Genomic DNA, 24,944 nt, shown 5'->3' with positions numbered 1-24,944 from the left:
GTGCTAGGGCTGCACAGGAAACAGGACTTCAAGTTTGGAGCTAGATAAGAGGGAAGCAGGAAAAAGAAAGTGTTTGTGTGGGGAGGTACCCATTTCCAGTTTTTTGACCTATTTAATTGGGATCTTTGGCTGTGCTAGCTGCATTTTTGCTTAAAAAGCAAACACACATTATGAGAGATGAAAACTTGTAATTATGTGCGGCCCTAATGAATGTGATGAATTAACATTGCCCATCATCTGAGTTCTTCTGAAAGATATTACACTAATTGCTTGAGACTGAAAATATTAAACAAAGTTCATTCCTTTAATGAGGTGATGAATATTTCCTGCAGATAATTGTTTTCTGATGCTTTGCTTCTCCCCCATTTTCCCCCTTTTGTTTAAATCTCTTGTTTTGTTTTTCACACCATCCAGGTTGTGTTTGTTCTAACAGGAGACTGCGATGACAGAACGCATATCGGTTACAAGGTCTATGAAGAAATTGCATCAACAAGTTCTGGCCAAGTTTTTCACTTGGACAAAAAACAAGTCAATGAGGTATGCTGGGAGAAGTTTAATTTTGATGGTGTTCCCATATTGATCTTTTATGGGAGAGGGAGATACTTATATTCCATGGGATCCTCAACTCACGGAGTTAGCAGGGGCCATTTAGGGGGTTGAGTTCATCTCCATGTTCCCTGCAGAAACCCAATGAACTCAGCCAGATGGTTTTCCAATCTTTGCATGAATCCCTCCATCAAGAAGAGGTTCTGCTGTCTGACCATTTCAACCTTTGGGAAGTTTTTCCTGATGTTCAACACAAATCTGCCTTCCTCTAACTTTAGCCCATTACTTCATGCCCTAGATTCTTGGATGGTGGAGACTAGGTTGTAAACCTTTCTGTGTGGCAACCCTTTAGGAACTTGTAATGTATTATCATAACCCCCTTAGTCTTCTCTTTCTGAGGTTAAATCTACCCAATCAATCTTTGTCACTCTCCTCTGAACTTGTTCCAATGGTTACGACTCTTTCTTAAAGTGTACAGTTTTTACATTTGTATCTCGACCTCAGGACAGTATCCTGGGAGCTGTTCATGCCATCCTTTTCCTGTTTCTAGCATGGGCTTTTTCTGGACTAGAGTCTGCTTCGTAAGATGGATCACTCATTGTCCTCTAGTTTTAAGATACAGAGATATATAGGCATAGAGACAGATGATGTGGGTGTAGATGGAGGGAGGGAAGGAGGCTGGAGGAGGAGAAAGAGAATAAGGAGGTCAAATGGCAATGATTGAAAAATGTACAGACTGATTGAGGCCTTTTGGATCATGTCATTTACCTTTTCTCTTTCTTTTTCCTGGACATACATTTCCCCCTTATTTCAGTCAAGAATATTTTTCCTTCTCTCCTTTTTTTTTCTTTTTTCAATAAAGCTTTTCAATGAAGCGAGTGTGGTGGATTTAGAAGATCTGGCTTCTAGTTCCCACCAGCCCATGAAGCTCATTGGGCGACTTTGGGCCAGGCACTGACGCTCAGCCTGACCCATCTTACAGGATTGTTGTGAGGATCCAATGGGGAGGAGGAGAAGGAGGAGGAATATCTAAGCTATTTTGGGTTCCTTGCAAGGGGGAAAATTTAATAGTAGTAACAACAAGAAGGCAGGATTCCCTGAAGAAGACAACCATGATAGGAAAAACTGAAGGCAGAAGAAGAAAAGGAGCACCAAATATGAGATGGGTGGATTCCATAAAAGAAGCCACAGCCAGGAATGTGCAACATCTAAGCAGGGCTGTCATGGAGAGTACGTACATTTTGGAGAGCTTCCATTCATAGAGATGCCCTAATTTGAAGATGGCATGATGGCATGTAACAACAACAACACATGAATTCCTAAATATCCCCCGCAATGAACAAATATGAAAATGCAACTTTCTAGCAATTATATATTGGCTTCAACAAAGCAGACCAGGTATCCCAGTTTCCCAGGTATTCATTTGCAGGTAACATCTATATGCCTCCTGCTCAAAGGTTGAAAGTGTCTTTAGGTCCTCATTTCGCTGCATTATAGGAAGGGACTGTTTATTCTTCCAGTGTTGTAACATCAGCCTTTTACCTGCCGAGATGATGTGGGCAGATCTGACATGCTTCTTAGGGGAGGTGGTGTGGCTACCCTTGGTGGGACACGATCTGCTCTCTGTTCAATGGGGCCTCAGAATTATCTCCGGCTCGTGACCATATCACATACATTGCACTTCAGAATGAAGCACGCACAGCCTTGCTTATTTTATATGTTATTATATAGACATTTATATAGATATTTGTCCAATTCAGCCCCCAGCTGGAAGAAAAACTAATCCACTAGTTCCCCTCTTTCCCACTGTAAGAGACACTAGATAAACTGAGCTTCCAGTTTTCAATTATGATTATTGCTATTGTTGTTACTACTGCTGCTGCTGCTGCTACTACTATTATTATTACTACTACATGTGTATCCCACTTTTTCCTCTTGCAAAGAACTCTGATAGAGATTATTTGACCAAGGCTGGTTATTTATGGCAGAAGATTATCAGCTTACTTAGGAGATGGGGAAGGTCCCTCCAGGTGACAAGGAAAAGTATAGCATTCACACACCTGATTCTCCTCCCCTCCCACTCTTCAGCATTTGAATTTAGGGTTTCCAAAGCCTTCAAGATTAGACATCAAGCACGCGTGATATTGGATGCGGAGCTTTGGATTGCATTTGCAGTAAGGATTTGTTTGCCATTCTTAAAACAAAAACAAGAAGCAGAAGAAATTCTTCTACTCACAAATCTTTTATTGGGCACTCTAGAAATGTAATAAATGACTGAATGACAGTGAACATACACGGAAAACTTAATGTATGTAAAATAGGTCCCATGACCATAAAAAGGAACAATAATCAGTGATAAAACAACCATCCTAGCATTGCTTAGCTATTTACATATGTAGTTGTCTGGAAAACCAGTATCCTTATTAATGCCCAGATGAATAGGACCCAAATTTGTTATTTGTTCTTACAGAATCATAGAATAGTAACATAGAAACACAGAGCAAGTCAGAAGGGGTCTCCCGGGCCATCTAGTTTGACCCCCAGCTCCTGCCGGCTCCGCTCATGACATGCCCACCATGTGCATGTCTAGCCTATCCTTGAACACCCACATCAATGGGGCCTCAACCACTTCCCGTGGAAGCCCATTCCATACCTATTCCATATTCATAGGAGAGTTGGAAGGTGCCATGAGGGCCATTGGGTACAACCCTTTGCTGTTGCAGGACAAATTACACCATCCCATTCAGATGGTTGTCCAGTTTCTTTTTGAATGTCTTTAGTGTGGGAGAGCCCACCACCTCTCCAGGCAGCTGCTCTTCTGCTACTTCATGCTGGAGCCTCCTTTTGAAATTCCTCTGTAGAACAACAATAGCTTTCAAGTCCACCAGTAAGTGCCCAGGCAGACAGAGTCTTGGGACAACCTTCTCTGAAGGCTGGGTTTCTGCAGTGTCTCTGCATCAAGAGCGATGGATAGATGAAGCCTTGGATGGTGACACCATCCCAGCAGCAAAGCATCCAGAGATGTCATGGTCAGCCTCTTTGTGAATGACTGTTTGATGTTCACCTTGAACTAATTAATTTCTCATGACACAGGAACAGTTTTTCCATGACACAGTGCCCAGAATGCAATTTGGGAAGGACTCAGTGAGACCTACCAATCTGCTTACTCCCTGAGCAGCATTGAACTGCTTGGTTGAAAAAGATAATCATAACCACCTTGTTTTCTTTGTTAAAAACCATTCACAGCCATCATGTTTTAAAGGTGCGCTCTAAAGGCACAGTAATTTCAGAGCTCTTCCAGAGCTGTTCAGGTTCCACATTGTTGTTATGGACAATAGCTGTTTCACAAGCTCCTCTTGATTAAATTTGCCGAATGAAAAAGTCACATGTTGTTAATTTGGATAATCTGAATCATGTGCCATAACTGTAAACATTCCCTTGGACTTCCCAATATATACAATAGCCCATCAGCTTCAGAAAAATATACATATGTTTTTAAAAGTTTGGCGTTTTGGTTTATGTTGTCAGAGTTTTGACTTCGACTGTTCCGTGCATGAGCTTTAGGACATCATGAGTATGAACTTTTGGATGACTGCTTCTTTTTCTGGTGGCAGATCTGTGTATGTTGTGCTTGGAAGTGGTGTGTCTGTTAGACTAAGTCTTTGTTCAAGAAATAGAAACTGGGGATTTTCATTGCTTGTCTGACAACCTGAGGCAGGTGGGAATAGACAGAGCTTGCTTATAATACAGTTCAGAGGTAGTGGATGGGACAAAAGGCAAAAGTGTCCTTTTGTGACAAAAGGTAACAGCACATTTTATCTTAAGCCAGGAGATCGCCAAAAGATAGGCAAAGGGGAAACGGGCATGGCCTTCTGGGGACTCTAAAAGACTTGACTGAGACACTTGGAGGGATGGATTTCTCTTCTGGATCTGAGGTTCTGCACCCCTACTATAATATAAAGAACATGGGATTTAAGATACTGCTAAATATAGATTGCAATATCTTTTTTGTTTTGGTTTTTTTTGTTTGCCCTCCTCCTTCAAATCATGTCTGTCTGCCAAAATATCAGGCCCTGTGACAGGTTTGGCACATCTAAGGTCTGGGGTCATGTACCTGCCAACCACCAAAAGCAGGTTTAAACTTACACTCTTCCCTCATGAGTAAAATTGGCCATATAACCCCTCTTGGCTTGGAACTGAGCAGAGCAAGAAGAAAACTGCATTGTGGGGAGTACAATAGCCAATGAATTCATGTGCTTTGTTTTACAGGAGGAATGGGGAACCATTTTGGACCCAATGGCTGAATCAACCCAAGTTGAGATATTGGGGTCACATGCCAAGTTTGAGAATGAGACTTATCTAATGTGGGGGGGGGGGTGTTCTGTGCCTACTCCAGATGGGGCCACAGCCAAAATACACCTCTTCCATTTCCATGCACAGGCACACAACCCATTCACACACTTTAGTAGACTATGGTTAATGTTATTTATGAGTACCCTGACTTATTTTAGGATTCTCCTTGGAGATATCTGTACCACACACTAAAATCTTCTACAGCCCATTTTCTTTCTACTAGGGGTCATAGCTTGACCTGGCATAGGGAGAAGTCTAGAGACCACCAATAGTAGCCACACTTATTTGTGTTGGGGTTCTAGACCATATGCCTAATTACACAGCTAGCAGTGCATTAAATTGGACCATTTCCTGGTCCTGTACGTGAAAAGCAGGTTAATGGAATCCGTAAGTACTTTAAACAAACTTTACAGTGCTTTGTTTGTGAAACTTAAAGGAAAACTTCTTGGTGTCCTGTTCCATTTCCTACTTTTAATATTAAGTTTTCCAGTTGGAACAACTAATAAAACCAAATTAACAAAAGCTGTGCCATTACCAAAAAAAAAAAAAAAAGTTATAGAAGAGAATCAGCTTAAAAAAAAATATCCAGCTGCCACTGAAACCTGGAGCAATTTATTAGTGGAAAAATTCATTTGGAATCTTAATCCTTACATGGGTAGTTTAGATGCACCTTGTGTATGAACAGAGATTATAGGTTAATAATCTCAGTTCGTTATGTGCAAAATGTGCTCATTTTCAATAAGTGAAGTGAATGAAGAAGTAAAGTAAGTAGAGAATGGCGCTTTGTTAAGGGTCCACCTTATGAGTCCTTCTGAGCTGTGATTTGAACACAAAGCAGGTGGTTCTTCTGAAAATGGAAACTGCCCTGCTCTGAGCGACTGAGGCCTTTTGACCTATGGGTACATTTTGCAACTTGAGAAACTGCTGTGGGCAGTTGGTGGATTAGTGGACTTGCAATTAGTGGATTTCCACTTGTTGTCCACCTGTTGCATCTATGATGTTGGGATGCATCTTATTCAGTAAAAAACCTTTTGTTCCATGCCTGTTGGACACCATAACATCCCTTTAATAAAGGATTGTCTAATCCAGCTAGTTGCTGGCAATGCAATACGGTTGATGCATCTTTTAAACATATATTTTGGCAAGGCCTATTAGTCGGTTCCTTTTGGAGGGAGGTTATTGTACAGATAAATTTTGTAATGTAACAATCTTCAATATTCATGTATGGACATGCTCCTTTAAATTATTTCCTTGCTTCATAAAAAATAATAAATGGAAGGGGAAATGGAACCTTCGCACACTTTTGACAGCTAAAAGACTGATACTGCAAAATTGGAAGGATAAATGTTCACCTCCTATAATGCAAAGGAACAAGACCTTACAATGCTTCTGATATCTGATCAGATGGCATATGGACATCAGCTACTAATAGATACTTATTTAGCTATTTGATCTGCTTTTGCTGAATCCTATGTAGAATTGCAAGGAGGTTGTATGCATTTCATACAAATGCAATCATTTTTTAAAAATGGAAAGCACAAAAAACAATTTAATCTTTTGGAAAGCCATGAGCACCACATTTGAGATCCCTTTGAAGGGCGGGTCCCACAGGTGCTGTGGTGTCCTTGGACAATGCACTGGCACCGCCTGTTCTAGCTGAGACCAAAATGCAAACCCTTTCCTGGATTTGGCCTACTTCCAAGACCAGGGGCTCATCTTGGCACTCCATATCCTGGGTGATAGCTTCTCCTAGGGGGAGCTTTTTCTATTCATGTAGGCACCCCATGCAGGCAACTTAGAAGCCTGGAGGAACGGAATTCTAGATCAGAAGGGTGACCTCCATGACCAGAAAGGGCTGCCCTACTGTAGAGGCCTCCCTTGAGCGTGTGAATCACTGAGAAGGGCCACATGATCTTGAGGGTGAGACTAAACTGGAGAATCCTGCTGTCCTTATGTATCTATGTTGTCTTTGCGCACAAGTAATGCAGCCTCCCGTATTTATATGCACCATATGATTCCTCCAATTCATTGCATTTCATGTACGTGTTTTCTTTTAAAGCAACATATTTCAGTCAGTTATGACTAATCTTAACCATATTAATAAATTTATCTCGGCTGGTGAACTTTTGCTTGTTTTGACACAGAGAGGTATTGTATTCTGCCAAAAATGCAGATGGCTTTTTGAAAGGAAGGGGAGCAATTAAAAATCCATATATCAGTGTGGATTAGCTCTCCAATGTTATTATATTTTTAAGGAAACAAAGCAGAATTTCAAAAAGCTGGTCTATTAATGCAGCCCTATACTTGCCTTTGCAGAAGTATTTCCCAAAGAGTTCAATGGCTCCTATTCCTAGGGAAATAGGTATACAGTCCAAAGCTGTAATCCTACATACTCATGTTTTGAGATCAACCTTGTTGAATTAATTAGGATTAATGGCTTGAGTTTGGATGGGTTTGGCGTATCTGTAAAATGATTTAAATGGGAGTTGAGCAGGTGCCTTCCTCTTTCATGGAAATCAGTGGGACTTCAAATGGATGAACTTTGGGTCGTGTATGCACTAGTTTGGGTGGATTCTACGCTGTGGCAGAATTTTACCCTTGTTTTTTCTGGACTATGATGTCATTCTGGTAAATTATGAAATGGGTGGCATTAAATGGAGCTCAGCAGAGAAAATAGAATAATCTCACCAAGCTCAGACTTTGATAGTTTTCTGGTTCCTAGAGCCTAGGTCACACGAAAGGTCCATTTAATCAAGCACAGGGTTTCTACGGGGCCACCCAGTTGATGCTGGAAGGCTCACAAGATGGGCATAAAAGTGGTAGTCCTCGTTTGTTGTTTCTTGGAAAAAAGTATTTGGAGGCATCACTCTGCCTTTGAAATTGGAGGTCACCTCTAGACATTCTGACCAGTACCCCTGCATAGACTTTCCCCCTGTTGATTGGGCTATCAATCCGATTTGTTTGCCATTCTTAAAAAAAACAAGAAGCAGAAGAAATTCTTGTTATAAAAGTCACCTAAACATGACTGAATATTGTGACAGTGAATCTGTTAAATTAAATGAAATGTTTGTCCTGCATGCATCTAAGGTTTGCAGTTTTTTCTGTTCTGAATATACAGTTATTCAGTTTCATTGGAGCACCTCAAGTTTTTGCATAACAGGAGAGACTCTTCGATTTTCTATTTGAAACTGTGAAAGCATTATACTTATATTTTTTGTAAGGTTACTAATATTTGGAAAACACAATTGTGCCCCAGAATAAACAACAGGAAATTGAGTCCAGACATGCGTTCTCCACATTTCAACATACATTCCAGGTGATGACTTGATGGTAGAATAGACTTGAAAATAAAGCAAAGCAAAACAAAATTAAATGAAAAGCTTCTAAAGAAATGTTATACTTTCACTTCTCTAGCATTCGGCAAACTGTAGTCCAGCTCTTTACAAAACTTTCAGCAATCTTGTGTCTTTACAAGAAAAGCTTCAGCTTCAGACTCCTCTTTCCCCAGCAACAAAAATCCATAAGCCCAAGTACAACGTAGTGGTGAATGTGATACCTTCTGATTACATTTTGGGACTCCGCCTCACGTATGAGTTTCAAGAAGCTGTAAGAACTGGCTTATTCAGGTGCCTTGAACTTAGGAATATTATCAGTGAAACTGCAGCTCAGTGTTTTGCTCTGCTCTGAATTGGGCAGCGAAAATAAGCTGTGGTAGGTCCGATGGTTTATTTTGGCCATGTCCAATATTATGCCACACATCAGTGGTGGCCAAGTTTTTCTGGAACGTGCATCTTGAGGCAAGGCAAAATGTTAGCTACTACTAATATCTAAATTGTGCGTGCTTAATCATAATGATTTTCCTGTTTGGAGTCTAAAATAGTCATTTCCCCATGAAGCCTTGGACTGAGCAAGTCTTCGCCCTTTCTCCATTGGTTCAGTGTCTTTGTTTCAATCTGTTGTGTCTTCCTTGTGGAAACGTCATGGAAGTTCTCTAATTTGAACCCATTGTTGGTGGTTTCTGGGCTCTTCTTAGTTCTCCTGCAATTTGAAAGCTGAAATGCCTCTCCTATGTCTTCGTTAGTGGCAAGTAGAGCTTTATACTAATCTATGCTAGTAATTTGACCCTGGCATTTGCCTTTGGACCTGCCCACCACCAGAATCCCTTCCACTCAAGAACTTTTCCAAAATGGCATGTGGATCCTGGGCTAAAAGACATCTGGTATTGCTGCTTATTTGGCGGGCGGGGATGCATATTAGACTGCAAAAGTGGAAGGCGCAGTGCATCATGCTTGCAAACTCCCAAAGTGTTTGTGCAGATATAGGTAAGGAGGTAACATCAAGCTGGAGAAGGGAATTTTAATAAGAAGTGAGAGTTCAGTCCTGAAGTGGTCTGTGACCAATTATTTCTTAGACAAATATGTATTATTGAACTGTGGAATTTAAATGTACTTGACATATGTTTTCAGTTTAAAAGCCTGTGACAAATTTTGTTCATTTCCCCCTACCTTCATAATAAATGGGCTCCATTTACATTTAAGTTACTGGGTTGAAAAAAGGACAGGGGGAAAGGAAGGATTTATTATGCTACCTACTCAGGGGTACACACTTCGTTGAACAACTTTTGCTTTTGTTATGTAACAGCAATTTGTCTCTGATGTATGGTGACCCCATGAATGAAAGCCTTCCGAAGTGTCCAGCCCATGGCAGCTCCATTCAGTTCTTCCAATACAAAACTGTGGCTTCCTCTTTGGTTAAGACGCATCTCATAGTTGGCCTCTTTCATCTACAACTTTCCCTAGCATGAGGGTCTTCTCCAGGGAGTCGTGCCTTCTCATGATGTGTCCAAAATATGATAGCCTCAGGTTGGTCATTTTTGCTTCTAGGGAAATCTCTGACTTGATCTGATCTAGGAACCACTTATTCATCTTTTTATTGCTCCAGGTTATACTCAAAGCACTCCCCCAGGACCGTGTTTCAAATGCATTGAGTCTCTTCCTGTCAGCTTTCTTCACTGCCCATATTTAGAAACATAGAAACAGGGCGAGTCAGAAGGGATCTCCCAGGTCATCTAGTCTGACCTCCGGCTCCAGCCAGCTCCGCTCACGACATGCCCACCATGTGCATGTCCAGCCTATCCTTGAACACCAGCACCGATGGGGCCTCAATGACCTCTTGTGGAAGCCCATTCGCACCCTTGGGGTCCTAACTGTCAGGAAGTCCTTCCTGGCATCCAAATCGAACCTTGGTTCCCTGAGCCTGGGTTCGTCAGAGCGCGTCCTGCCCTCCTTTGCAGGGGAGAGCAGGTCTCCACCCACCCCCGTGTGACACCCCTTCACATACCCAATGATTGTGATTGGGAATACAATAGTCTGGATTATCTTAACCTTGGTCTCCAGCAAAATGCCTTACACCCGATCTTTTCTAATAACTTTGGATCCTTACAAATATCACAAATGGTAAACCAGTTAGCACCAGCATTCAATAAAGAAAAAGTTCAGTGTTTTAAACTCAGCAGCATATATTTTTTTTAAGGGAAGGGTTTCAATCTTTATTTCAAGATACAAGGAACCAATGACCACAGGTGCAACTAGTTTCTGCGTTCCACAAGATTTGTGTTTCACAAAGGTAGGTTTTCCCTCTTTGTCATGTGGCAAACTGCTTCTGATTCCTTGTATGATGTAAAAGTCTCCATAAAAGATAGAAGATTACCTGCATATTCAGTCATCTCTCTCTAACTATAAGGACTACACACATGCCTTTTCAAAGAAGAAAGATAAGGTTCTACTGTCTGATTTCTGCTAGGTACTGTATTGCAGGTAAAATCAAAGAATGCAGCCAGTGCTGACAGCAAAGCTGTAAAACTGGATAGAAAAACTACTCTGCATGTGAGGAGTTCTGTTCCTTGTAGCTATGAAGAGAAGCCTGGCAGTGAATAAGCGACACCTGCTGAAGTGTCCAGAGCCAGACGGCACAATACAACTGTTGGCCAGGAGGGTGTGTAGCCATTCACAAGGGACCTGCAGTAGGAAGAGGCTTCAACCTCATGTCTAGTTTGTGGGTTTCCGATGGGCTTCTTGTTGCTTGCTGAGGGAAACTGGATGCTCAATATGTCTTTGGGAAACTGGGATCTGGTGGTGTTCTTATAGGATTCTGTTGGGATCAGGGAGCAGAGCACCATGACCTGAGCATCTGCTTTCCTTTCATCACATTTAAAGGAATCAGAATAAGGAAACAAAATTCATTCAGACCTAGCTGTAGGTCTTTATGTCCCTCACGAGTCTCCTTGGGAAAGGTCTTTTGCATGTGGGCAACTGTGACTGAAAATGTCTTCTTGATCACAGCATCGTGACTCCTAAGCTTGTGACTCCTATGCCATGGGTGCACCTTATCCACTGCCACTTTCTCTGCATTTTAAAGGAGCTATTCAGAGGGATCCATGATGGTGGACCTCTTTGGGGAATGGATTCCAGCACTCTGGATAGCTCCCAGGAAGCTCAGAAGGAAAAGAGCAATGGTTAAGAATCACTGCTGACATGGGAGTCACCCCCCTCCCCTGCGTAGGAGGATCAAAGGAGGGTGTCTGCTCTTCATGTTCAAAAGGCACTCATGTGGGGAAGGGGGGTCTTTTATGCATCTGGACCCCCAGCTGGTACCTCTCTGGGTTGCAGTGCCAGCAACAGGGCACAGACCTATTTGCCCAGCTGCACTGAGCCAGGGGTGGAAAATGACCTCTGTGCACACAGGGGCTGTGTGGAGTAGTGGTTAGAGCACAGGACTGCAACTTGCAAGATCCATGTTCTGGTCTTGGCTCAGCCATGGACCTCACTGGTTGATTTTGGGGCAGTCTCTCTTTTGAGCCAGGGTGGTTGTGATGATAAAATGGGGGAGCAGGAGGGCTCTGTTAGCTCCAACAAACTTCATCATGTGAAAGTTTCATAATAATTTCTTCAACTAATCTCTATCATTTTAGAACAATGACGTTTTAAGCAAACTGAAATGAAAGCAGTTGCTATTATACAGTCGACAAATAGACTGTTAAGTGGCAGCTAGCCAGGTACTTTTACAGAAGTCCTTAAAATATTTAAAGCGAAGACTTTTAAATTTTAAATTTAACCCATGCTAAGTTATGGTGCAGAAATATGGAGCTTTGCAGATGGTAAGAAAACTGAAAATGCCCAGAGTTGCTCCTGGAACCTAATTTTGGTGGTTTCTATGTACTTCCTAGCAATTTAATTAGAGGCAAATTGGATAGTGAAAATATTTCTGGATGGATATATATAAGGAGAAAAAGCAGAATATTAATGTACTATAATAACAATAGCCAGCTGTAAAGATGATAAAATGCATATGAATCAATGAGAAGCTCTTCCTATTGTCTGTTGTGAGGATTCTCTCTCCTTCCTCTCTCTCAATTCAAACACATATTTTTAGAATCTGATTTTAAAACAAACACTCAGTCTTGGCCTGACACATTTCATCATCGAGTCAAAGCCAGCTGTGTTAGCATGTGGTCTACTTAGAACCCAAGTTTATAAAGGCAGAGGGCAAATTAGCAAGTTTGCAATCCTGCCCTAGAGGCAAACAACACACAGGCAAAAGAAGGAACTCTGGCAGGAAAATGTCACTGGAATATTTTAAAAGTCTCACTTCAAGGGTGCATAAGCAACTGTGTGTGAGCCCATCTGAGTGTGCACACGTGCGTGCCAGAGAGAGTTGCTCTCACACTTAATTTTGCCAAACTCTGTCTCCTCACAAACAATGGGGAAAGTGGCTTCATTGAATGCCTTATGTTGATTGAAATGCATAATGTAGCCTGAGACTACAAGACTTCACATTTCATCCTTTGCACGTTCACAAGACTACAAGACCTAACATTTCATCCTTTGCACATTTCATCCTTTGCACGTTCACAAGACTACAAGATCTAACATTTCATCCTTTGCACATTTCATCCTTTGCATGTTCACAAGACTACAAGATCTAACATTTCATCCTTTGCACATTCAGATCCTTTGCACATTTCATCCTTTGCACATCCACAAGATCTAACATTTCATCCTTTGCACATTCAGATCCTTTGCACATTTCATCCTTTGCACGTTCACAAGACTACAAGATCTAACATTTCAACCTTTGCACATCCAGATCCTTTGCACATTTCATCCTTTGCACATCCACAAGACCTAACATTTCATCCTTTGCACATTCAGATCCTTTGCACATTTCATCCTTTGCACGTTCGCAAGACTACAAGATCTAACATTTCATCCTTTGCACATTCATACTTTCTCCTCCCATACCTGGCCCAGGTTTTTTCTGCTGAACAAGAAAACAGCTAGGGTGCTGCAAGGCCAATACTAACAAAATATTGGAGGCTCACAAGAAGAGAAGCAAACCCTGCAGGAGCCAAGCTCAAGGAACCAAGATTCAATTTGGATCCCAGGAAGCACTTCCTGACAGTCAGGACCCCAAGGGTATGGAATGGGCTTCCACGGGAGGTGGTTGAGGCCCCATCGGTGAGGGTGTTCAAAGATAGGCTGGACATGCACATGGTGGGCATGTCATGAGCAGAGCTGGCTGGAGCCGGGGGTCAGACTAGATGGCCCAGGAGACCCCTTCTGATTCGCTCTATGTTTCTATGAACAGACCAGTCCAGCAGCCCATTTTATGTGGTAGCCAAAGAGATGCATATGGGAAGTCCAGAGGCAGGACACCAGTGCAGCTATTGTCCTCCAGTGCCTGGCACTATGGGGCCTGGAGAGAAGTCAGCCATGGGTGAGGATCCTTCAGTCTGTTGTCTGGAGGCATACAATCCTCCTGCTTCTCCTCCCTGCATCATCCTGTACAGCAACTAAGCGTTACATAGATTTGTTTCTTACATATTAAAATGAGCAAGAAAGTGTCAGCCATGGGGGGGGGCAGTCTCACAGGGCTCTCTTTTATTATTACTACATTTCTATACCACCCATAGCCAAAGCTGTCTGGGCGGTTCACAACATTGAAGGCACCCCTCCAGATTTCAAAAAGGGCCAGTCCTGCTTAGCTTCCAAGATTAGGCAGGATGTTAGTCTTGGGAGAAGACCTCACTGAAGCCAACAGAAGGCCTTCTCCAAGTCGAAATGTGTCTGGGATGTGCAACAGTGGATGGAGATGCCATTGTTAGACAATAGCCTCCCTTCCATCATTTTGGTTTCCAGGCCATGCTCAGACTTGATTTCCTTGAGAACCTACTAGATCATGTACTTCATAGCCTGGCTTTCTTTCTACACATTTGGAAAGGCATCACTGGGCACATTTGGAGCCACTCTCTCCATCGCGGTGCATAAGCCTTTGTTCATTGCTGCCCCTGTGTTTACTTCTCCCTCCCTTGTAGGGTTCAGTTCCAAGCCCTCCTGGTGGATTTCTTCATGCTGTAGCCAAATACATCCTTTCCAGTCCTGCTGAGGGGCAACATATTTCTTGCCACCAGCCCATCTTCCAGGAAGTGTAGCCCAGAGCCCTGGAATTAAGATCTCTTATATTGGTACCACCTTCATAGCTAGACAATGATCTAGAATATTTTCTTTCCTCTTCTACTGGAAGGATGGAAGAGTGAGTTATCCGGGTCACAAAGTTCTTGAGTTTCTTTCCCAGAGCTGCATTTGGCAGAGCAAATCCAACAAGGGGTAAAAATCTGATGAATTTCCATTATTTTCAGCCCCCCCCCCCACCAATTATTCTAGTTTCCTAGTCCTGCCCTCATGCTGACTTGCTGCAGTGTGGGTTGAGCCAGCTCACAGACCTCTGCTGCTAAGATGGGCCATGATTTGTGAAATAAATCAAGAAAAAATGCTAAGGAAATTTACACAAAATTTAGCTGATTTGTACAAATCGGCAAGTGAAAAATATGTAGTTCTACCACAATCTGTACAAATGGCAGATTGCTTCCATAACTCGTATGCAAAATATGCTATGACTATGTACTTCCCAGGTGCTGACTGGGGCAAAACTTGCAAAATACTGTGATTTGCGCAAATTGCATAAATTTGTGCAAATGGAATGAGCAGTGCAATTTATGCATATTTCCTAAGTGTTACAAATGTGCAAACTGCAGCCCATCTTACACTGGAAGTCCACAGGAAAAAGCCCAACCTGGTCTGCTTCCAGTCATCAAACTGGACTTCCCTCTGTCAATGCATCTGTATTCTTCTTAGGGAAGAACCAAAGACATACCCACTCAATCCAAACCTACCAAGAGAAGCCTTTCTCAGATTCAAGTTAAAACAACTTACTAGATCTTTTCTCTGCTGAGCTTTAACTGGCCTTGAAATTGCATCTCAGAACTGGCCCTTGAGCTCTTCAAAGCCAGAGGCAAGAAGTGTGAACAGTTTGGCTATTAACTGGGAAACATCGTCTTTAGATTAAATCTCCCAATCAAACACCCATTAGAATTTCCCACTATTTCATTTCCTCGTGTCTTCTAAAGGAGCACACGAAGCGGACAAGTGTAGTGAACATGAGACAAAGGGGCAGCAGCCAGTTGTCCACAAGTGCCCAGGAGTTACTTGGCCGAATTAGTATTTGAAATGAGCGTTCAAGTCCGTTCTTCCATGCATTGGGGATCACGCAGGAGAAAAGGAAATAACTAAGGGAGAATGACAGCAATATAAACGAACAGACAAGCCCAGAGAAAACGCATTCCATTTTAACAAATAACATCTTTGCATTCTCGTGTCCCTGAATACAATATTTATGTATTCTTGGTGTGAAATTTCATCAGTTCCACAGAAACATGCTTGCTGTGAGTGCTCTCTTTCACATCTGTGAATAGCTGATAAGGAAAAAGTATGGCACCTCATTTTAGTGACATTAAAAACGGTCCATATATGTATGGTGCTTATCCAAAACAACCCAGAATGCTTGATGCAAAGGTCTGGGATCAGTTAGCATTAATGGGATTGTTTGTTATTACAAAAACCCCTCTTGTGTCTGGAATAAATTTTAACTTCAGATCGTATGTAACAAATGCGGAGTTGGAATGCTGTAATGGACTAAGCTTCCCACTGCTTTAACAATCTTGACTCTTCTGATTTTGACAGACGGAAGGGAACAGAAGGACTTGCGTAGTTTTGTGGTTGAGAGGTTTTGTTGGGCTTCATGTGCCTTATGCCACTTGGATGTCCATCCTCCCAGCTTGGAGAGATCCCTTTGGAGCTCCTCACAATCCCTTTTGGTTTTAACCACCCTAAATAGTTTGGTATCCTCAGTCAACCTGGCCACCTCACTGCTTAGTCCTTATTCTAGATCATTTATGAATAGATTGCAAAGCATTGGTCCTAATTCCTAATCCTAACGCCAATTGGTCCTAATTGGTGTTTTATATTTTTATACCTAATAGATTGCAAAGCATTGGTCCTAATACCTAATCCTAACACCAATTGGTCCTAATTGGTGTTTTATATTTTTATACCTAATAGATTACAAAGCATTGGTCCTAATACCTAATCCTAACACCAATTGGTCCTAATTGGTGTTTTATATTTTTATTGTACAATATTTTAATTGATATATTTGTGAGCTGCCCTGAGGCTTCAGAGAATGGGGCAGCATAGAAATTTTCTAAATAAATAAATAATAAAATACAGAACCCCGTTGGACCCCACTGCTTGTCTCTTTCCTTTGGGATAAATTACCATTTATTCTCACTCTCTGATTTCTGTTCTTTAACCAGTCACTGATCCATAGGATGAACTCCCCCTTTTTAATCCATGACTGCTCATTTTGCTCAGTAACCTTTGGTGAAGAACTCTCTCAAAAGCCTTTGAGAAGTCCAGCTCAGCAGTATCTACCCGGTTTCCTCTGTCCCCATCCATGTTGATACTCTCACCAAACTCTGAAAAGTTAGCAAGACAGGACTTGCAGCGTGTAACAGCAACAACTGGAACAATGCTGGTGGGCAATATCTGATCATTTAGCCTGCTCTTAGTGTAAGTGGTGAAGACAAGATATTTGATCATGAACTGCTCGTTATACCGAAGTGAACAGATGTGGAAATAATTTCCCTCATGAGTGGGAATTTGCGGTGCATTTTCTAATGAGCCTCATCCTGTGCATTTTAAATTGTAGACCTGCTGTGGGAGTATTTTACAAGCCGTTGTCAGTGTTTTATTGCTAATCTGATTGATAGCTGAATTGTGTTCTGTTTATGAAATACATTGTTGGAATATTGTGGTGATCTTGTATTGCTTTATTATAGCCACTCTTCTAGCTATTTGTTTTTTGCTGAAATGTTCCTGAATGAATTAAAATTGCATTGAGGGGAATGAATTATGACCACACGTCTTTAAATATCTTGATGTTCTACCAGTTATAGGCTGCTGTTTAGTTATTCTTGTTGTGCAATATAAATAGTGAGGTAGGAATTTTGTTCAGTCCAATCTCTCTGGTTATTATGGATTGTTATCCAGCTTTCATTCCATTGCTTGCTCAAGAGGTTTTTTTCCTTTTTAATCACTGCTTTGTTCAACTTGTTCTAATGCACAAATGCACATTGGTGTTAATATGTACTTCCACAAATTGGCTTTTGTTGCGTTCGCTTCATTTCCTTCCCTACTGACTCCCGCACCAAAAAATTTGGGGTACTATTAAGTGCATTTAAAGGAGTGTAAGAAATTGCATTCTGTTACATGTGCAAAGACCTGTCCAAAAACAAAGGAATTCCCAGACACATGTAACTAATGAAAGTTTATGAACACAAATTCCAGTCTATTTTTTTAAAAGTTTGGGACATGTGTGGCTTCAGCTTCCTGGCAAGTGTCTCATGGAGTAGTTAGCCTTGGAGCCTTCGGCCTCACTTGCGTTGGAAAGCCAGGGGAGGTGAACCCAAACTGGAAAAGCACGTTGCAGAAACCTCTGTGCTCTGTCAACTGTTGCACAGGCAACAAGAACATAGGCAGCTGTGGGGAAAACCTGGATCCTTGAGCTGTGACTGTAGGCACAGTGGCCTCCTGAACAGAACCAGGGCGTGGAGCATCAAGGCAAGCTTGGGCATAGCCTGGGAAGTTGGGGTGAAACTTGGAAGAGCCTGGAAGATTGGATGGAGTCGGGACAGAACTAACATACTTCAGACAAGTATACAGAGATCCCCCTGCCAGGGAGAAGTGATCTGGAGCCCTCCTGATGTTTTGGGCTACAACTCCCATGGTCCATTCTCAGGGATTATGGGTGTTGTAGTCCACCACTCTGGAGGGCACCGGGATGTCTATTCCTGGGGTAGATCACGGGAAGAACTTGTGAAGCTCTGAAATGTGCTGTCTTTTGAGAGCCTCCCAAGGCTGGAATCATATGAACTTATACCTGGGAAAAACCCCATTGAATACAGGGCATCTTATCTCCAGATACCAATGCAGTGGATTGCATTCTCACTGCAGCTGTCTGAGAGAATGTGATTTAATTGGCTGGACTAGAAGATGATTGCTGAGGTTCAAGTGGGCTTCTCGCACTACTGCTCTGCCAATGACAGGCGGAAAGAGTTTGCTTAGAACCAAGAGAAACCTTGAACCATGGACCTCCTCGGAAACTTCCTAGTGCATTTACCCTAATTGCTTTCATTGCTGTCCCCACTTTCATTTTAAAGGGATTTATGAGACACTGTTAATGTGTCTATTTTTAAAAGCTGAATAGTTTCAAAGGTGTCCTCAAGGCTAGACCTACTGACATGAATTTATTGCTTGATTTCTATAGAAAGTTGGAATTCAAAGACTTGTGAGGAAATTACATGGTACAAGTGGCAACACTCCAAAGATAAATCATGCTGGGTGAAAGGAATGGGGCAGAGGCAGGTGATCCCGAGGTCTCGGTGATAGTCCTCAATAGAAGCTGCTTCTAGGCCTTGGTGAGCACGGCTTGCAGACTATGTGGGCTTGGCTTTGGCTGGAGGTGCAGTGCGTTGGTGTAGGAAATGGGGCCTTGGTCTGTTGGGCAGCTGTTTCATGACTGCTGAAGAATCTAGCCGTGGTGTACTTTGGGTATTTTTCTGCAAAGCAAGAGATACATTCACTGAACTACAGTACAATTGTTGATATCCTTGTTTCTTGCAGGTTCTGAAATGGGTAGAAGAAGCTGTACAGGCTTCCAAAGTTCATCTCTTGTCCACGGACCAACTGGAATCAGCAGCAAACACCTGGCAAATACCTTTTGACCCTAGCTTGAAAGAGGTCACAGTGTCCCTGAGTGGTCCTTCTCCAGAGATTGAAGTCCATGATCCTTTAGGTGAGGGCTTTATATTCTCAGCACCTAAGCAAATGGAAATTCCCGTGATCCTTTAGGAGAAGCCATGCCTGTGTAGGTGATATAAAAACAGCACACATTTGTACAATAGACAGGGCCGATCTAAGGTATTTTGCTATTTGAGGTGATAGATAAGCCGGCATCCCTTCCCTGCACAAAAGGTGACCAGACTAGCAGTTGGACATTGGCCAAAGGACTATTTCTTCTATCAGAAGTTAGCTTAGAAGCATGTTGAATGGCAGAGCTCCTCCCACTGTTTAAAAGTCAGAGATGAAGCCGTATCCATAGCTATTTGTAGAGTCTCCCACTGTAAATCCACATAGTCTTCCAAGAAGCCTGCTCTAAAATTATTTTCCATGTATTGCTATCCCAGGATAAACCCTGGACAGTACAAATGGCATCCATGTCTCTGTTAGCACCTTATTACTAGTTCGCTACTGGAATTCACCTGGGAGCATCTTTTGTACTGTAAATTAGTAATCCCTCAGTTGTGTGCTGGAACACACAATAGTAGGGAACTACTATTGCACAGTGGGAAATGGATTACCTGCAAACCGAAGGACTAATCCACAGAAAAGGTTGTTCCCTGTGTCTCTGTATGATTCGTCGTCTCCTTTCTCTGTAAATTGTAATTCAGGAAATAATCACCCTTCAACTATTGGGAGTTTGGGAAACAGTCTTGAATAATCTGTACTTTTTCAGTGGTAATTCTCTTTTGTAGGACTTGGGCCATTCCTCAGGGTGCTTATCCATATAAATATCTAATGATGTTAGTAAAGACTTATAAAGCCCTAAATGGCCTAGGGCATGGATATTTGAAGGAGTGGATCCTTCCATATATACCTCCCTGGCCTCTGAGATCTGGACCAGAGGTCCTTCTTCGGGAGCCCTCTTTCAAGGAGATCAGAAGAGTGGCTACCTGGAGAAGGGCCTTCTCTGCAGTGGCGCCCCGTCTATGGAATCGGCTCCCTGGAGAGGAAAAGCTGCTTGACACTGTTTCATTTTGGCACCAGGCTGAAGCCTTTTTATTTTCCCATTGTTTTAAACATTAATACTGTTTTTAAGATTGATTTTATATATTATTATCTCAATGCTGTATCTCATTTATTTATTTTATCGCCACCCTGAGACACTCTGAAGGGCGGGATACAAAAGCTTTGAATGAATGAATGAATGAATGAATGAATGAATGAATATCTCTGTGAGTGGATTACTCACAGGAGTAATGAAATGTCAAAGGGAATTTGTGCACGCGTGTGATTTGATTGAGTTGGCTTGACGTGTCATTCCACTTCTCCTAGCATGCTGCAAACAGCAAAAGAGCCGAAAGAACCGCAACAGATTTGCTGGAGGTTTGTTAGATCTCTGCCCCGTCAGTGCCAGGATGCCCACACTATGATAGATCTGTGGTAATGGAACATGCTCTAGATGTTCAGAGAGTGTGTATGGTTGTCAAACGGTCCAGAATAAGAGATTGGCCCATTTTTGAGGTAACTGGTAAATATAATAGTCTTATTTCTCATTTCCCTTGTTGCAGGTAAACTTTTAAAGAAAGGATCTGGCTTGAACGAGTTGCTCAATATCGAAAACTCTGCTAAGGTAGTGAACATAAAAGACCCTGAGCCTGGGATGTGGACAATTAAGGTACTGTTGCTATGGTGATGATGCAGTCAGTTTCCCACATGTATGCTATAATTCTGTATTAAAGGTTCAAGGCAGGCTACACACACTGATAGAACAACATCCTTCTCGTTGTTTTGCAGGCTGGACAAAAGATAGATGTCCACATGGTTCAGACCAACACCCAGAATGTCCTGCTAGCATGGCCAGTGGTCAGGAATTCTGGAAGCTGAAGTCCGAAACACCTGGACTTTCTGCCCACCCTGATTTAAGATGAAGCCCTTTAAAACTCTCTTTTATTAGGATTGTTAGGATAAAGGTGGTCCCATATGCTGAAGGGATGTTTAAATCCTATCGTTTTAGTTCACTGTTTTGCAGTAGCAATCAATCAATATTTATTGTGTGGCACCAGAACCATAAAACAGTACCAATGGTACAGTAAAAACATAATATTTGAAACATGCACTTGCTTAAAAATACCACCGAAAAAGATGAATGATTACAATGGAGGTGCAAGAATCATCTTGTGAGATCATATTTCAGAAAAAGAGGAACAGAGCCAATCACTCCATTGTTGGCCGATTTCTGCCAGCCAGGAAATGATCCTGATACCATCTCAGTGACCTTGCAGGGCATTTGGCCCAAACAGGGATAATAATTATGTTCTTCACTGAGAAGACCTCATTAAAAATGTTCCAAGGATTTGACTACTAGATTACCGTATCGACAAGGCTTTTCACATGGAATACCCTGGCATCATCCTTCCAGAATTGCAATGTGTCGTGATTAAATCTGATCCTTGAGAGGAACAAAAAACCCCACAACAGTTCTTGGGGACAGATTGGCAAGATATCTGGAGCATTTAGGAACCTTAAACCAAGAAATATTGGGGAACAAGGTTTACAAACATTTGATAAAGATCAATGTCCTTTCTCCATTGTTCCAACATGGGTTTTATAGAGCAGAAACAATGGGTACAGAGTAAGTCTATAGAAAAGTCTAGTGAATACAGTGTAGTAGTAACATCTTTAAACTGTGGACTGCATAAAATGTATCTTTGGAAAAAACTAAGGCTATCTCAGGGAGGAATCAGCATAAACAACCTTGGACCCGAATTTCAGGAAAGTTGTGACCTTCTGGGCAATCCAGGACATATGGGTGGGTTTCTCCTTGGCTTTCATGTCCTTTCAGGGCTGAAGCCAACCAGGTCTGTATTGGAAAAGTGAGAGCCATTCTCAGTTGAGTGCTTTCTTTCTGGAGTGGGATTCAGCCACAAAGCGATCAAAGCTGCTACAACATTTATGTGTCTGGTGAGAAGACCGGGAGATTAAACATAGGCCAACGAAGCCCAAGGACAGGAATTTTGATTCCATGCCTTTTTAGCTTCTCTGGACAAACAGAGACGTAAGTCTGTCACCACCCCAGTGAAGCAGAAGAAACGCCTGTGATGTGCATTATTACGCAAATGAGCCGACCCCTGCCATTGCTCCTGAACAGTGTGGAGTCGTCTCTAGGTGATATTTGTGGCTCGTGTGATTCCAAGAGCACAGTGCAAGCATGACGGAATTATTCCACACTCCACTGCTGCTCCCCAAGCACACACAGCTCCCCAAGCCAAAACATACAAGCTTTAATTACTTAAAGGCTCTTGATGCTGAGTTGTGTCTCCCCCTTGTTCCAACTGTAGAAAGTACTCGGTTAAAGATTACAGCCAGCACCACAGTGTAGTGAAGTAAGGACATGAGGGAAGTCCTGCTGGATTGGACCCGAAGCCAATCTAGCCCAGCACTCCGTATGCATGGTGGGAAACCAGCTGCCCACAGGATCCCTCCAGCAGGATGGGTGCAGGGCCTCCTCCTGTCCAGTCTCCTCAGAGGCTGATGTATATAGGCATGCCTCTTTGGCTGAAGGAGGAAGCGCTCAGCCAGCAAGGCTAGTAAGCACTGGTCGCCTCATGAATCTCCCCAGTCCCTTTTTAAAGCCATCCAGATTGGCAGGCATCACCACTTCCCCTGGCAGTGAATCCCATAATTTAACTGTCAGAGTAGGAGAGTTGGAAGGGGCCATGAAGGCCATCGGGTCCAACCCCTGCTGTTGCAGGACACCAAGTCACACCATCCCACTCAGGTGGCTGCCCAGTTGCATCTTGAATGTCTCCAGTGTGGGAGAGCCCCCCACCTCTCCAGGCAGCTGGTTCCACTGCCATATTGCTCCGACAGTGAGGAAGCTTTTCCTGATGCCCAGCCTGAATCTGGGATGTCACAGCTTGACTTGATTATTCCGTGTCCTGCACTCTGGCATCAGCAAGAAGAGATCTTGACCTCCCTCTTTGGGACAGCCTTGGAGGTACTTCTAGAGGGTTATCATGTTCCCCCCTCAGTCTTCTCTCCTCAAGGCTGAACATGCCCAGTTCTCCTAATCTCTCAACACAGGGCAGTGTTTCCAAACCCTGGTTCATTTTTGTTGCCCTCTGCTGGACCCTTTCTAATTTCCCTGCATCTTTCTTAAATCTTGGTGCCCAGAACTGGACACAGTATTCCAGACAAGGTCTGACTAGTGAGGAGTAAAGAGGAACTACTACTTGTGATTTGGAAGTAATTCTTCTGTGAATGCATCCCAAAATGGCATTGCATGAATAAGTACTTCCTTCAGCAGTACTTCCTGAACCACCTACCAATCAGCTCCATGGGATGAACCCAGGTTTGAGTTGCTACGGGAGATGGAAGAAAAGGTCTCCCTCTCTACTTTCTCCATACCATGCATTATTTTTAACACCTCCATGATGTCTCCCCTCACTTGCTTTTTTTCCTAAGTTGAACACTCGCAATTGTTGTAGGTGCTGCTCCCAGGGAGCAGCTTCCGCCCCGCAATCCTATTTGTTGCCCTTCTCTTGCTGCCCTTAGTTGTGCAAATTCAAACAGCTTTTTCTCTGAAATGTCGGCAATTTTGAAGTGTGAGCAGGTATTTGAGAATGTTTCTGAAGGACACATTCTTCTGCTCATGCTTGTGTTCAGGATTGTGAACAGGGCCTGCTCAACTCTTTTGCAACCACAAATAAATTCTGATACGTTCAGAATTTTTGCTTCTGCAGGGACAGATGGAAGAAGTCTGTGATACAGTGGTGTGCTTCCAGACATTTGCACTTAATTAAAGCTTTAGTATCTCTGACTAGAAAAAGTCACATTTTGCAATCAAATTAATTATGCCACTCATTTTTAATTTGCCATGGGATCATGCAGGAGCAGCAGCTTTAGTAATGGAATTACATGTAATTACTCCTCAATATCACCCCTGTTATAGGGAACACTGGAACTGCAGACCTCAGGAAAGAAACTAAAGTTGGGATTAGATGCAAATGCGTATGAACTCAATCTCCAAAGAGCAAATTCAGAGCATCAGAAAGCTCTTACATTCTTGTTCTGCTGGAAGGTGGATCAGAAATCTTCCAGCCAGTTAGATTTAAATGAACCATTTCTTTAAGGAGAGAAAGAAAATGGGGTGCAAAGGCAGAAAAGAATCAGAAATCAACAGGATGTATTTGCAGTTACCAGCTACAGTTCTACGTTTAGCACTCCTGCTATTTACCATGGAGTTCAGCGAGAGCGATGTAATTGGAATTGTGTGCAGAACTGTAGCAACTACAAATAAAAGAGCTGTCTGTTGGATGTTATATTTATTCAAAAGGTGATGTGATGAGGTACCATTCGCTGCTCACCCAGTTTCCAAACCAATTCCAGTTGATTGGGTGGAGAAGGGTAACAATAAAGAAAGACAGAATCAGTCCAGTTTAATGAGTTACACCCTTGTAACATAAAGCCATCTGTAGCTATAGTAACATATAAACAAAATGTACATACTTTCTTAAAACTAAACACCACCCTAAGCCAGACTGCAGGTTTGCATATAACAAAAATGCATGAAATCCAGTGTATCTGAGGCCTTTAATTCAATTTTCTAAAAAGAACCAAAGCCCTGTCACTGTAATTACTTGGATGGAGCTGCTTAGATTTAACTATTTTCAATTACATTATGAGGAGGTGGGTTGCTTGTTTGCAATGATGTGTACAAGCACTTTCAGGCATTGCTAGTCCTTTTCTGAGAGAGACGTATTTCTCTCTGACTGCTTAAACTCGTTCCACTGTGGTTTGGTGTGAGAC

The 24,944-nt window shown here is 42.4% G+C and overlaps 1 protein-coding gene across 1 annotated transcript in view; it reads left to right on the top strand.

Annotated features, from left to right (window-relative positions):
* The window catches only part of HMCN1 (hemicentin 1), a 229,012-nt gene that overhangs the window by 38,986 nt on the left and 165,082 nt on the right, over window positions 1-24,944 (top strand). The window contains exons 4-6 of the mRNA XM_044439180.1: window positions 415-537; window positions 18,978-19,149; window positions 20,705-20,811. Of these exons, the coding sequence (XP_044295115.1) occupies window positions 415-537; window positions 18,978-19,149; window positions 20,705-20,811 (402 nt within the window). The remainder of the gene's footprint in view (window positions 1-414; window positions 538-18,977; window positions 19,150-20,704; window positions 20,812-24,944) is intronic.

This window comes from Varanus komodoensis, unplaced genomic scaffold, assembly GCF_004798865.1.
Source record: "Varanus komodoensis strain SLA01 unplaced genomic scaffold, ASM479886v1 scaffold34_1, whole genome shotgun sequence".
NCBI classification, from domain to species: domain Eukaryota; kingdom Metazoa; phylum Chordata; class Lepidosauria; order Squamata; family Varanidae; genus Varanus; species Varanus komodoensis.
Note: the sequence above shows the minus strand (reverse complement) of the source record. Positions and strands in the feature narration are given on the sequence as shown.